This window comes from Colossoma macropomum, unplaced genomic scaffold (assembly GCF_904425465.1).
Source record: "Colossoma macropomum unplaced genomic scaffold, Colossoma_macropomum, whole genome shotgun sequence".
Classification (NCBI taxonomy): domain Eukaryota; kingdom Metazoa; phylum Chordata; class Actinopteri; order Characiformes; family Serrasalmidae; genus Colossoma; species Colossoma macropomum.
The window spans coordinates 33,377,626-33,391,535 of record NW_023494790.1 but is presented as its reverse complement, the minus strand read 5'-3'; the positions used below and the strand labels follow the sequence as shown (position 1 = coordinate 33,391,535).

Sequence of the window (13,910 nt, the reverse complement as noted above, 5' to 3'; positions counted from 1 at the left end):
AAGATTCAAACTAAAAATACTGTCTGACTCTGCTCTACGTTCTGTAGATCAGCTGGTAGTGTATTAAATCACATACGCCTAAAACACAGATAAACAAAACCAGACCTTCAGGCACGGATTCCCACTTTGCTGGCCATTCGCAATAAACATTAAAGTCTTCTGTGTTTTTATTTTTATTCATAACAACGTATTTTCTCTTTGGAATATTCAAATAACTATTCAAAAAGCAAAAAAAACAATCATGCCCAACTGGATGACAGGGTTACAGTACTCATCTCTTACTCCAGTGCCTCAGGAAAAAAGGCCCAGTAGAACAAATCAACCCTGAGCTTTTGGTGGAAAAAACACAAGCGAGGCCTAAAAGTATCAGCTTGCACACTCTGTGTATCTCACCTGTAATATGGTAGCTTCAAGGTAAGGGCTGATGAAGTGAGGGAGCGTTTCTGCAGTCCTCTGCAGGGCTGTGACTGCACTCAGCAGGTACACCTCATTAGACAGCAGATCTTTGCGCTCCTGTAGGGTTTGCAGGATCGCTGGCATCAACCTGGCATTGACATGTCCACAAATTCAGCATCAACTCACAGGCATTGAGTACATGTTCAATGACACCTCGTAAGACTGAGCATGCAAACTTCCGGACTTTTAAAGGCGCATCCAGATGAGCAAAACTACTCTCTGGACCTTTATGGAGAAAGGAGTATTTGGATCTCTGTACCTGTGTATCTGTGGGATGGCGAGGGCCTTCAGTGTGCTGGTAACTTCAGCTACACACAGGAGTGCACTTCCCATGACGTTCCTCTCCTCCTCAGGGTTCGCCACCAGCTCCACCATCCTGCTCAGCACCGGCAGGAACGCCTCCTCGTGGCCGGCGCCAAAACTACGGCACAGCAGCTTCAGGCTGTAGATGGCCGTCTGCCTGTTGATGGCCTGCTCCTCTTCTTCCTGACCTCCGGCCTGGACACTGCCACGGCCCACGATGACCAGGAGGTCACCGGTAAGTTCCAGCAGCACAGCCACCTGGGACAGAGAAAGAGGAGAGGGCCGTCAGTCAAGAGTGCGTGAATTTATTCCAGTAAGAACTGAAACATAATTCAGCATTCATACACTATATGGACAGAAGTATTGGGACACACGCCTCAGTCATTAAATCAAGGTGTTTGATTCAGTCTCATTACCACAGGTGTATAAAATCAAGCACCTAGCCGTGCAGCCTGCCTTTACAAACAATTGTGAAAGAATAGGTCGTTCTAAAGAGCTCACTGAATTCGAGCATGGTTCTGTAATAGGATGCCACCGTTGCAACAAGTCAGTTCACAAGATATTCTATGATCAACTGTGAGTGGTATTGACAAGTGGAAGCGCTTAGGAACCACAGCAACTCAGCCACGAGTTACAGAGCGGGTCACCGAATGCTGAGGAGCAGAGTGATAAAAGTCACCAACGCTCTGCTGACTCAATAACTGCAGAGTTTAAACCTCCTCAAGCCTTACATCACCAAGCACAATGCCAGGCGTTGGATGGAGTGCCACCACTGGACTCAAAGGGGGGCAGACTCCATATTAATGCCTATGGATTTAGAATGGGGGTATCATAAAATCTCCTGTAGGTGTAATGTGTAGATGTCCCAATACTTTTGGCCACATAGTGTATCTCCTGGCCTAAGATGATTTTCAAAGGTCTAACTAATGGTGAGTGAACGCCACAACGAGCATGCAGATGTGCACCTGCTGCTCCTCCCATTTCCTCCTCTGCTGTAGTCTGTTGTTGAGCAGCTCCATCGCCTTCCTCCTCACCGATGCCAGCTGATTACCCATCAGCCCACGCACCACCGTGATGAAGGTGTCGGTGGGCAGGAGTGCGTTGACCTTCAGAAATTAAAAAAATAATAAAAAATACACATTAATCCTCGGTTTACTTGAGATAGCAGACGTTTTAGAACAAGTCAACGCTGCATCTGTATGTTTTGGAGTATAGATAAATAAATCACAGATCTGCAACATGACAATATTTTATCGTTATTTACAATAAACTTTATTAGCATGATAAACAATATGCTTTTCTGAGCGTGTCATGGATATCGCCAGTAATTAAAAACTGACCACCTGCATGTTTCATTAAAAACAGAGAACAATCAGTCTGGTGTAACTGGATTTAGTGCATTAGTCTGTGAAACACTAAACATCAATGTATTCATAATTTTATAGCGATTTTTAAATGTGGCTTGACTAGTGCATTGCATGTGTGTCAAAATATCACAATACGTATCATACATCGTAAAAAACTCTTCACCCGCACATCCACTTGCTGTTTTAGTTTATGTTGCATGCAAACGTTTTGGTCTGTCTGGTCAAATTGCATATTTTTTGTATTTTCTACAGAGAACACACTTCTGCATATTTTTAATCTACAATCTTATATTCTGTTTTATTTTTCTCCCCAGTAAATAAATAGAAGTTGTGAACTAAAATTTGCAGGAAAATGCCGTATTTAGGTGTGTAGAGGATGTTATTTTCACAACAAAACGTAATTTGTGCAGCTCAAACATAAAACCAGTGTTCACACTGAAAATGAACTAGTTCAAAGTTCAGTTCATACTAATGAAAATGAACCAGTTCATGTTCATTTGTTTGTTTTCTTAATAAACAGGCCACTATTAGTGTTCAATAGAACCTCTTTCTACCATCCATCACCAGCCCAAAATCATTGCTACTCATACACTAAATGAATTATTCTATACCACTGAACATGAGTTACATTTAAAACATCGGTACACTGGTTTTTAATGTTGAGACTGAGAATATATTTTAACACTTAAACAATGTATCATATTATTCTGACAATGAAAAAGTACACAGTATATGAAAGTGTTATGTAGACTATATTAACCTATGCAGAAGTTCAAAACCACAAAATGGATTCATTCTGATTAATGGAAAAATAAAACAGGCTCTGATTGGGAAAAAAGCCTCCAGAATAACCTGTACTGCCGTTACCGTGACAACACCAGACAAAAACTGTAATGTAAACAAAGGTACCGGCTGAAAGAGCAATATTCAGCCATCTTTTAACCTCTTTAACTCCTTGGGACCACCGGTGGTTCCAAAACGCATTTCGTCATATTCTTCATAATTTTCATATTTCATAATCAACATTGAAAAGGTGGGGGTCATGAGAGCTGTAACTGTCTTCTTTGATGGGAGCTTTTACCCAAAAATAAAAATTTACATTTATTTCATGCAGTTACTGAATAATTTGCCTTACGATTTGGAAATGTAAATTCAGATAGAAAAACTAAACATACCCTGGAGAATAAGAGGTCAATGACCTCTGAAAAACCATAAAACTGTTTCAAATGCTCAAACAAACTGACTCCTGCAGTGACGTCTCTACCGCTAGCACCAGACGTGCTCGGCTGTGTTTATGGAAACGCCTCGTGCGAGTGAACGCTGCTCGCGTCACGTTCGTTATTTGTAAACTGATTCGTCCAGTTCAGCATACACAAAAAATATGAACGTGTTCAATCAACGCTGTGAGGTGGTCCTACCTTGTCCAGGACGTCATAGGACTTCGTGAGCAGAGCCCTCCAGAACTTGGCTGTGGGTTTGTCTGCGTTCTCCTCCACACACTGAGCCACAGTGTGAATGTAGCGCAAGTTCTCCTCCAACAGACTGGACACATATCAAAACATGAAGCCATCGACAATCACCCATCAAAATGAAGACCATTCACAATCAACAACACGGGGGCTTCAGACTCACCTTTGCTGAAGTTCCTGTAAAGAGTTTTCAGTCAGATCCTCACAGTCAGCCACCTGAATCAGAATCGGATACGAGTGTTTAGTGTTCCTGTTTAAACCGTCTCTATATGACACCACAATGATAAAGACGTGATAAATAAAGGTTTTCCTTGTGAAGAGACCACTGACCTTTCCCACGAAGCTGCTGGAGGCCAGTAGCTGGGCCATGAAGGACACGGAGAGGAATTTGAAATGCCGGAGCTCCTTTCCGCTGTGGGTCTCCACGCTGAAGATCAGCTGAGACACGTTTTCCTCCTTCTTCTCTCTTCTCAGTCCTCTCGTCCTTTTCTTCTCTGGGACTGCAAGAAAGACGACATGGAAGAAAAATGGCTTAGGTATTCGTACAAATACAGGAGGCCAACAGTGACCAGGCATCACGTGCAACAAGTAAACCAGGCCTACATTAGATTTTACATGTAATGTTGATGGCAAAATAGTGGACAATCTGCGTTTACAGGCATTAAAGGCTCCAAATACATGACATTTAAAACATTAATATAGCAGCAAACAGCCATTTTCCATGTAAAGACGTGAAGTAACAGTGTGATGAGCAGAGAATGAAGCCACACCCCTCCGCACGTGCATGTTAGTCCCGCCTTCTGAAAACCTCGGTCCTCTCCACGTTTTGTTTTGCCCTCCCCAGACAGTGACCGGCCACACAGCATTGTGCATGCACCATTTAAGGTGGAATGGGAAAATTAACAAGAAGCAGAGGCGCCGGAATGTGGTCTTAACTTCCGCACATTTGAAGGTGGAACGGGAAAATTCCGATAAGAAGATGAGGTGCCAGGATGTAGTCTAGCTCCTCCACCTTTTAAGGTGGAACGGGAACATTTGAACAAGTAGCTGAGGCAACAGAATGCAGTTTTAACTTCTGCACCTTTTAAGGTGGAATGGGAAAGTTCGAACAAGAAGCTGAGGTGCCTGAATATAGTCTAGCTGCTGCACCTTTTAAGGTGGAACCAGTAAGAAGCTGAGGCGCCAGAATGTAGTCTTAACTTCCGCACCTTTTAAGGTGGAACGGGAAAATTCCAGTAAAAAGCTGAGATGCCAGGATGTAGTCTAGCTGCTCCACCTTTTAAGGTGGAACGGGAACATTTGAACAAGTAGCTGAGGCAAAAGAATGCAGTTTTAACTTCTGCACCTTTTAAGGTGGAATGGGAAAGTTCGAACAAGAGGCTGAGGCTGCTGAATGTGATCTTAACTTCTGCACCTTTTTAGGTGGAACGGGAAAATTGGAACAATAAGCTGATGAAAAACAAACTGACTTCAGCTTCACTGAGAGTTGAAATGCATGAAAAGGGATGAGGAGGTCGCTCCTGCTGGACAGGTGGGTAGCATTAACTTATTTTTGCTGTTTCACAGAATCAGCAGATCAGTTTTGTTTTGTCCTGTTTGCAATTGTTTGTGAAAGCAACTGGTTAACATTAGATTCACAGCAGAAACTGTAGCGACAGTTTGCTAACCCACAACCTGGCTAATGTTCGGTACATTACTTGCTGTGTCACTGTTCACTCTAACATTATGTAATATTATTTATTGTAATATTATTTTGTCTGTACAACAGTTGTGAAGGGTTTTATGGCCACAAAGATCATTTGCCTCGACAGTGCATGTCTATGAATTTAAGAGGCGGAGCTTGTGAAGGAGCACTGAAGGGAGGGGTGTATTTGTTTTGCTGATAAGTTCAAATATCAACATTCATTCTCCAGAATCATATAGTGCGCCTTTAAACTCTTTAGATGTCTGGTTCCTATCGTCACCACTGTGAAGAACTCTGACTCAATACATTTCTCTAGAACTGAGCATCTCAACGTCGACCACAGAATGACGACATGACAGGTTTACATAAAAACATGGCCCTTAATATCAGCACAGAGGGCTTTCTGATGATGCACTGGTTAAGCCCTATTTAGTGCATAATGTGGCTCCTACCTTCCTCTTTGTCCTGTGGCAGAGTCATAAGGAACTGCAGGATCTTAATAAAAGAGGTGAGCTGCTCATGAACTTCAAACCCACAACACACCAAGATCCAGAACTCCAGATCCCGCTCCAGAGCTGCCTCCTGAAACACACAGCAAAACCATCAACACACAAAGACATACTAAGCCACAACAAGCAAGTTTCCTGAGATGAGTAAAAGACCTCAAGTCCTTTGGAGCAAATCACAACAGAGAGGATTCCTCACCAAAAGGTTTGCAGTTTACATCTCTTAGGCCTTATTTTTAACATTAGACTGGGGTGTGTCCTTCAGTTTTGCACCCATTATATTGGATTGCACTTGTTTACTGTGGACTGGCGGACACGCAGAGCTGTAGCAAATTCAGTGCACTGAAGAATCTTGAACCTTAAATACTGAAAGTCTCCAAGTTGTCAACTTAAAGCAGGGGTGTCTAAACTGTTTTCCGAAGAGGGCCAGATTGAACCATGTCAAAATACGTGACGGCCAAAATTTTATTCTTGAAAGATTCAAAATATTATGTTTTTACATATAACAAATACGATTATGAAAAGCAATTAATCAAACCAAGCGTCCTGCTGGCGGTCCAATCTGAGAATTTGGTGACGACCCCTTAAACACGTGCGTGTTCACACTGGTCAGTGAAACGCATCAGCATGTAAAGTCAGAGCTTTCTGTGAGCTACTGTGTTTCCCATCACTGTGTAAAAGACGCACGAGGCTTATTTTATTGTTGGAGTGCTCATTCAGAGTAATTTTGATTGGGAAGTGCTTTAAAAATGACTGATTTAAGCAGAGTAACAATAAAACATGTTTTAAATATATTCATATTGAACTGTTTACTTGTTCAGAAATTTAATTTGTGAGACAAGCTTAATAAAAACATTTCAATTTTCATGTTCTTTACATATCAATTCAGTACAGCAACAACATTCAGAAATAACTTAGTAAAACGAGAGGAACAAATTTAAACAGCATGAACAGGTACTTTCTTGTTCGGCCTTAAAGGGTTAAAGATTACAGAACTATCGAATTTGCCGTGATAAGAATTTGGTGCTGTGAGACTCTGGTAGCTGCAGCTGCTTTAGTTTCTCTGCCCTCCCCTGAATATTTATCATAATGTCCAGGCTTTGTTTCATGAGTATTAATATTGAATTCATTACAGTCTTTTGACATGAGGCACAAGCATTTTCTGTGGCTCTCGATGAAAAAATATTTGTAAAAATCTTTCTAAAAGTTTGTGCTTTATAGTCTCGAGTAACTGTGGTTCGTTAAATGAAGCTGCAGGTCTAGTCAGAGAAGAAAGGCTCAAACTTCGCTACCACAATCCAGTGCATTACACTGTAATTATACCCCACTGCTGCCACCATCAGAAGAAAGGAAGAACTGCAAAGTATTAGCTGGAGGGCCACTTATAACACACTCTGCAACAGAAGCCACGGGCCAGTTAAAACAGCAGACTGCATCTGGCCCTGGACACCAGACCTTGGACACCCCTGGTCTGAAATAAACCTTTAAGGAATCCCCCCTCTAAACTACTCAGTCTAAGGTTGCAGAAAAGCTGCCCCCCCGGCTGCACTGTTTACCTTCTCAGCTCCGGCGGTGCTGAGGCTGGTGTGCTGTTTGAACAGGAGCAGCAGGAGGACCCAGAGGAAGCGGGACGGCCCCAGCGTATCCAGCAGCTGCTTGAGGATGGGTAGGCGCCGGTGCTCGGGCACGTGTGGAAGAGCGTCGACGAAAACTTGCACAATACGGGTCACCACGGCCTCCATCTGACCCTCCGACTGAGTTCCTGTGCCCTCATGAGCCTTGTGAAGGAGAAGAGGAGCAGATAAGGGATGGTCAGTGTCAACATCAAGCTAACAACAGATTTTGCTGGCCTTCACCTGTTTAATCCATAGAACTTATTAAATATTACAAAAAGAGCAGATCTAAATGTCCTTTTGGCTACACTACACTGTCTTTTCTTGCACATTCATTTTGTCTCCAGCATACCAGGTAAAAAACTTCTACTTTAACTCAGCTATAGCTGCTTTTCTCGCATCTCCAGCAGGAAACTTTTCCACAAAAGTTGAACAGTTTCTTGTAAAATTTGTCTCAGTGTTCAACTTTTTACGAGGCTGAAGTCGCTTCTCATTCAAATTTTCCTATTCCACCTTAAATGGTGCCTGAGGCGCCAGAACTGCTGCTCTATTTAAGGTGGAATGGGAAAATTCTAACAAGAAACTGCCTTCAGCTCTGTGACTTTTTTAGTGTTTGACACTAAACCAGATGGAGTAATTATAATTGCAATTAAGTCAATATGTCTCCAAATTATTAATGTTAATCCTTAATCTTTCTCTTTGCCGTTGTTAGCTACTAAGCTAGGCGAGATTGTTGCGTTGCTTTGGTGACCAGCAGACTGTGCGGCAACCTTCAGGGGTTAAGGATGAATTAGCAGTTCTACATTAACTCCAGCGTTTAAGACCATTTATTGATAAAACTGTGTTGAACGATCAGCAGAGCTTTATTTTACTGTAAAGGAGGATTATTTTATTTTTACCTACAAATCTGATTCTGCTGTGAAGCCACAACAGGACAATAAAAGAGCCACATGTTGTTGACCCCTGGTCTAGTTTTTAAACATCCCATGGTACGTTTCTCTGTATCATATTAATAATCAAAAAAACACATCAGTCTCGCTGGTGTACACACACTACTCTAACAAATGCTTCTTAACTTACTGATCTGCCTGTAGCCTACATTCCCAAGCAATGGAATGAAATCTGGATTTTAGGGTCATTATTATGGAAATCAGGCCTCTTTTTTTAAAAAACCCAACCAAAGCTTAAAACGTACACGGATGAGGGCAGGGATGACAGTCTGTACAGTCCTGCTGATGACCTGGAAGCTGTAGGTGTCGTCAAGACGCATGATGTTGGCTCCCATAAAGGTGAAGATGGGCATGATGTTGTGCAGAACTTTCTCCTGAACAATAAAGAAATGGTAACTGTTAGAAATCTGGGAAACTTTACACAAACATATAAACTCAAACGCAGGTGTTACTCACGGGGAAGATTCCAGCCACAGTGCCCAGCAGCAGCAGCGCGTGGTGGTGAGTCTGAGGCATGCTGGACGTCCTCACGCACTGCACCACCAGCTCCACACTGAACTTATCTTCATCCAAGACATCTGCATCAGGAAAACACAATCTTTATTAGCTCGAGCGGTTTTATCGCGATGTTAACAGTCTTATAATAATAATAAAAATAATGATAATAATGTAAATGTGCCTTTCAGACATCAAAGACAGTACAGACTTTAAGAAAGAAATAAAAATATGCATATGAATAAGAAAATAATAAAACAAGAGATGCATATACAAACCATAAATAAATAAATGTGTATAACAGGAGGAAAAAAGTTCTCATTTATTCTGTAAACCTCCACTATTTAAGTTTTGGGGATTTGGAGACCTCTCTGGTGGAAATGTGTAATTGCATGCAATGTATGGAACAACATGTTTTAACATGGGTTAACATGGGTTGTGCTTCCGACTCAACTTCCGAGTGGATAAATCTGTTGATTGTGAGCGCGTTGAAAGAGAATTCAAAGGGAACTTGGTGAAGGATGTGTCTTCTGAGAATGTGAGTGAATTATCTACTATTGTCATCATATCTTCATTTTGAGCTAATTTAAGATCTAAACATTGAGCCGGACTTTCTTTTTGAGCCTGTACGAGTCACCATATTTTTGCTTGTTTTTATTCTTTTGACTCAGTAATGACACACTGTATGGACAAAAGTATTGGGACACCTACACATTACACCTACAGGAGCTTTCATGACAGCCCATTTTAAATCCATAGGCATTAATATGGAGTTGGTCCCCCTTTGCAGCTATAACAGCTTCCACTCTTCTGGGAAGCTTTCTACAAGATGTTGGAGTGTCTGTGGGAATTTTTGCCCATTCATTCAGAAGAGCTTTTGTGAGGTCAGATGCTGATGTTGGACGAAAGGCTCTGCCTCAAAATCTCTGTTCTAGTTCATCCCAAAGGTGTTTGATGTCATAACTTTATGGACCTTGCTTTGTGTGCTGGGGCTCAGTCATGCTAGAACAGAAAAGGTTCTTCCTCAAGCTGTTCACACAAAGTTGGAAGTGTATAATTGTCCAAAATGTCTTGGTGCTGAAGCATTAAGATTTCCCTTCAGTGGAACTAAAGGTTCTAGACCAACCCCTGAAAAACAGCCCCATATCATCATCCCTCCTCCACCAAACTTTACAGCTGGCACAGTGCAGTCAGGCAGGTAACGTTCTCCTGGCATTCGCCAAACCCAGACTCGTCCATCAGACTGACAGATAGAGAAGTGTGAGGTGGCATGCTTTACGTTTTAGTCGGACATAAAACGACTTCAGATTCGATATAAAACGATTCTAGAGGTGGAAAGGCTGTGTTCTGTGACCTGTGTTTCGATGTGTGTTGGTAGTAAACTGTTTACCTTTGCTGATGGGTCCTCCCTGTGGTGAGAGCTTCTGGCAAATGTTGAGGAGGACACTGAGGAGGAGCTGTTTGGTGTACTCCACATTCTCCTGCTCCGCCGACGCCTCTAAACACCTGCAACACAGAAACAGCAAACGCTTCAGTAAAACCTTCGACTGAATCGCTGAACATCTGACTACAGACGGGGAAAACTGGCACCACTGCTGCGTCCACATCAGACTATCATGAGGAACAATTACATTAAACACAGAAACAAATGTCTTTCATCTTTAAAAGAACACTGATATACCAAAACCCTAATGGAGAACATCTGCATCAGGAAAACAATCTCTATTAGCCTGAGTGATTTCATCATCGCAGTGTTAACAGTCTTTTAATAACAATAATAATAATAATAATAATAATAATAATAATAATATAGAGTGCCTTTCAGAGATCAAAGACTATGTACAGACTATGACAAAGAAATAATAACAAAATTTACATATAAATAAGAAAAGCATAAAACAACAGATGCACATACAAACCATACACTAAGAAATGTGTATAACAGGAGGAAAAAAATGTTTCACGTTTTCATTAAAGCAGCACTATGTAAGTTTTGGGGATTTGGAGACCTCTCTGGTGGAAATGTGTAATTGCATACAATGTACAGAACAACATTTTGTAACACTGGTCGTGCTTCGGACCCCTTCCTGAGTGGATGAATCTGATGATTGTGAACGTAACACGGTTTGAACAGTACTAAGAACAAACACTTGGTTTTAGTTGATCGCAATGAACGATTTAAATGTCAGAAAACATGCTGCCTGCATTTGTCTCAAACTGCCTTTTCCTTCATTTTGTAGCCCAGCTGTATCAGTCCAATACATGTAGCAGAGCAAGGCACCACATTTTTTGTAACATGGTAGCCTGTTTCTAGCAGGCAGAATTTCAAGAAAATAAGTCATTTTTGACATATTAAGTAAAAATTTACTTATTTTCTTGAAATGTTTACTTAATATGTCAAAAATGACTTATTTTCTTAATTTTTTTGACTGTCATTTTTGACATAGTAAGCAAAGATTTCAAGAAAATAAGTCATTATTTTTGACATAGACAAATTATTTACTTAATATGTCAAAAATAATGACTTATTTTCTTGAAATCTTTACTTATGTCAAAAATAATGACTTATTTTCTTGAAATTTTTACTTAAGTCATTTTACATACTATGTCAGAATTATTTTTGACATATAAAGTAAAACTTTCAAGAAAATAAGTCATTATATTGATACAAAAATGTGACCCTCCAACATAAGTCAAATTTTTTTTACATACTGCTGCCAGAAAGTGGGGGCTGATTTTATTTTTTCTTACATGGCATAAGTGGCCTTTCATACTTAACCGATCGAAGCTGCGCTGTAGCCTACAGTAAACTTTAGCCACATTATTTAAACAGAAGGTGTTTTACAGGCTGTTTGGGTTGACTTACAGAACTCTTCGTATTACTGTAGCTCTGAGTGACTCCACAGGCTTGTTGTAGGAGGAAAGTCATAATTAGCCAGATCTCATACCTGGAGAGAAGGCTGAAAAGTGCTGGCACCAACATCTGAGGCCTCTTCAGCTTCTTCTTGTGCTGCAGGAGCTCCAGGATCAGGGTGACTCTGGGCCAGGACACAGCGCTCTCCTCTGGTGGGACATCCTGTGCTTTCCTTTGGGAGGAAAAATAGATATTAATGTGTTGGTGCAGTCCTATAAACATGGCTTTGGCCAGCCAACATCAGTGCTGACTCCTTACTTGGGCTGCACTTTGCTCCTGCGAGTTTGCTGTATGCTTCCGGTCACTCTGGGCTTGTCCACGGGAGTCAGTTCATTAGCCACCAGCTCTGCATCCACAGCGATCTACAACAGACGCAGTCATGCAGTCTTTACACATCAACAGAAACAGTGCGGCCTTTACAGACAAACAGTACGGAGCATCACAAAGAGCCAAAGTGGAGAACAACTGCCCACTCACCCCTTTGAAGACACTGCTGATGGTTTGGGAGCTGGCTGGGTTTTTGCTGTCCACCAGCAGGTCAAACAGCACTCCCAGAATCCTCTGCTGGATCTTCTCATCACCCAGCGCCGCAAAGAAGGGCTTATTGATCTGTGTTGAGAAGAAACACAGTCACTCATCCTGATTCATTATAAGGAATGGTTAGTAATTTAATTCATTCTTATTATACTAAGTCAACAATCTGAGTTAATAAGTTAAAATTTTGGGAAAATAAGTAATTATTTTAAGATAAAAAGGCAAATGTTCAAGAAAACAAGTCATAATTTTGAGATCTATTATATCAGATTTACTGACATATTATGATTTGCACTGTTGCTTAAAAAAACATTCCATCAAATTCTTAAAGGTGAACTCCATCATTTTTGAAAAATTCCTGCATAGCGGTTGAGATGTAAACAAAGTCATTCAGAGTGGTTTGGTGTGAAAAGCTCCAGTCAAGAGAGATTTACAGAGTCATAATTGTTCACAGTGGCAGTAATGGGAACCAGACGTCCACTTCTAAAAGCTCCCTCTCAGAAAAAAAACACATCAAATGGTTATAATTATGCTATAATTGTGTTGTAGCCATGGTGACCCCTGGTTCCATTCACCACCACTGTGAAGAAATCTGAGTCTCTACGATCAACCATTTCACACCAAACCACTCTGAATGACTCTGTTTACATCTCAACCACTGAATTAAGCAGAAATGAATTTGTCCTATGAGAAAATTACTTGTTTCTCATGTGCTGTGGTCATGTTTTAACCAAAGCACTGACCGTTGGCATATCCTCTTTAATTCAGCACCAAAAAATATATATCTATATATATACATACTAGATGAAATTTGTGTATTGTCACACCACTAACATTCAAAAAAAAATTGCACAAGGTGTACTTCAGGGGCAGCAGTGAGTCTGGACTGGTGTAAGTGTGCCCACCTGCTCCAGGGTGATGATCTGGAAGCTGGCGATGTGAGGATAGGACCGGGAGGAGGTGCGCAGAGCCGTGACGAAGAGCTCCAGGCTGCGGGAGTCGCGGGACAGCAGCGCTGCGGACGCCTCGTTATACTTTTCCAGCAACAGCTGCAGGAACAGAGCCTCGTCCGGCAGGAAGACCGACGAGTCCAGAGCAAACTGCTCCAGCAGACGCTCCGCAGCAGGCAGGAGGACGGACAGCACCGACTGGGGAGGGCAGGACAGAGAGAGAGAGAGAGAGAGTGAGAGACAGACAGAGAGGGAGAGAGATTGGGAAGGGGTGCGTGAGGAAAGGTGTTGGTTGGGGGACGAGAGACAGAGAAATAAAAAGAGGGATTGGAGAGAGAGAGAGAGAAGGTAAGCAAAGAAGGTAAGAGACGTGCTTCAGTTCATTTGGAGCATTTTTTCTTGTTTAAAAATCATGATTATTGATCATGTAGAAACACTCCCATGTGGCCTAAGCCTGTCTTTGGTGTTTTTCCTATACTTTTTTACAATGAACTGATTAGGAAAATCAATTATTGAATAACACTGGGCAATGAAACTTTGTGTAAAACACAACTTTAATGACTGCAAACAACTTCGTTTGTGAGTTCCTGCTAGTGTGGGTTTCCTCTCTTTAATGATGCACACAAAAGCAGCATGTAATGTATGGTTAAGAGTGGTCCTGATTGGAAA

The 13,910-nt window shown here is 41.5% G+C and overlaps 1 protein-coding gene across 1 annotated transcript in view; it reads right to left on the bottom strand.

Moving 5' to 3' along the window:
* heatr1 (HEAT repeat containing 1) overlaps positions 1-13,910 on the bottom strand; it is a 41,660-nt gene that overhangs the window by 7,880 nt on the left and 19,870 nt on the right. The window contains exons 23-37 of the mRNA XM_036573151.1: positions 13,197-13,439; positions 12,235-12,366; positions 12,016-12,119; positions 11,792-11,929; positions 10,234-10,349; positions 8,805-8,926; positions 8,594-8,722; positions 7,342-7,563; positions 5,732-5,861; positions 3,926-4,095; positions 3,759-3,811; positions 3,545-3,668; positions 1,725-1,865; positions 716-1,017; positions 394-544 (exon numbers count right to left, since the gene is read on the bottom strand). Coding sequence (XP_036429044.1) covers positions 394-544; positions 716-1,017; positions 1,725-1,865; positions 3,545-3,668; positions 3,759-3,811; positions 3,926-4,095; positions 5,732-5,861; positions 7,342-7,563; positions 8,594-8,722; positions 8,805-8,926; positions 10,234-10,349; positions 11,792-11,929; positions 12,016-12,119; positions 12,235-12,366; positions 13,197-13,439 — 2,277 coding nt within the window. The remainder of the gene's footprint in view (positions 1-393; positions 545-715; positions 1,018-1,724; positions 1,866-3,544; positions 3,669-3,758; positions 3,812-3,925; positions 4,096-5,731; positions 5,862-7,341; positions 7,564-8,593; positions 8,723-8,804; positions 8,927-10,233; positions 10,350-11,791; positions 11,930-12,015; positions 12,120-12,234; positions 12,367-13,196; positions 13,440-13,910) is intronic.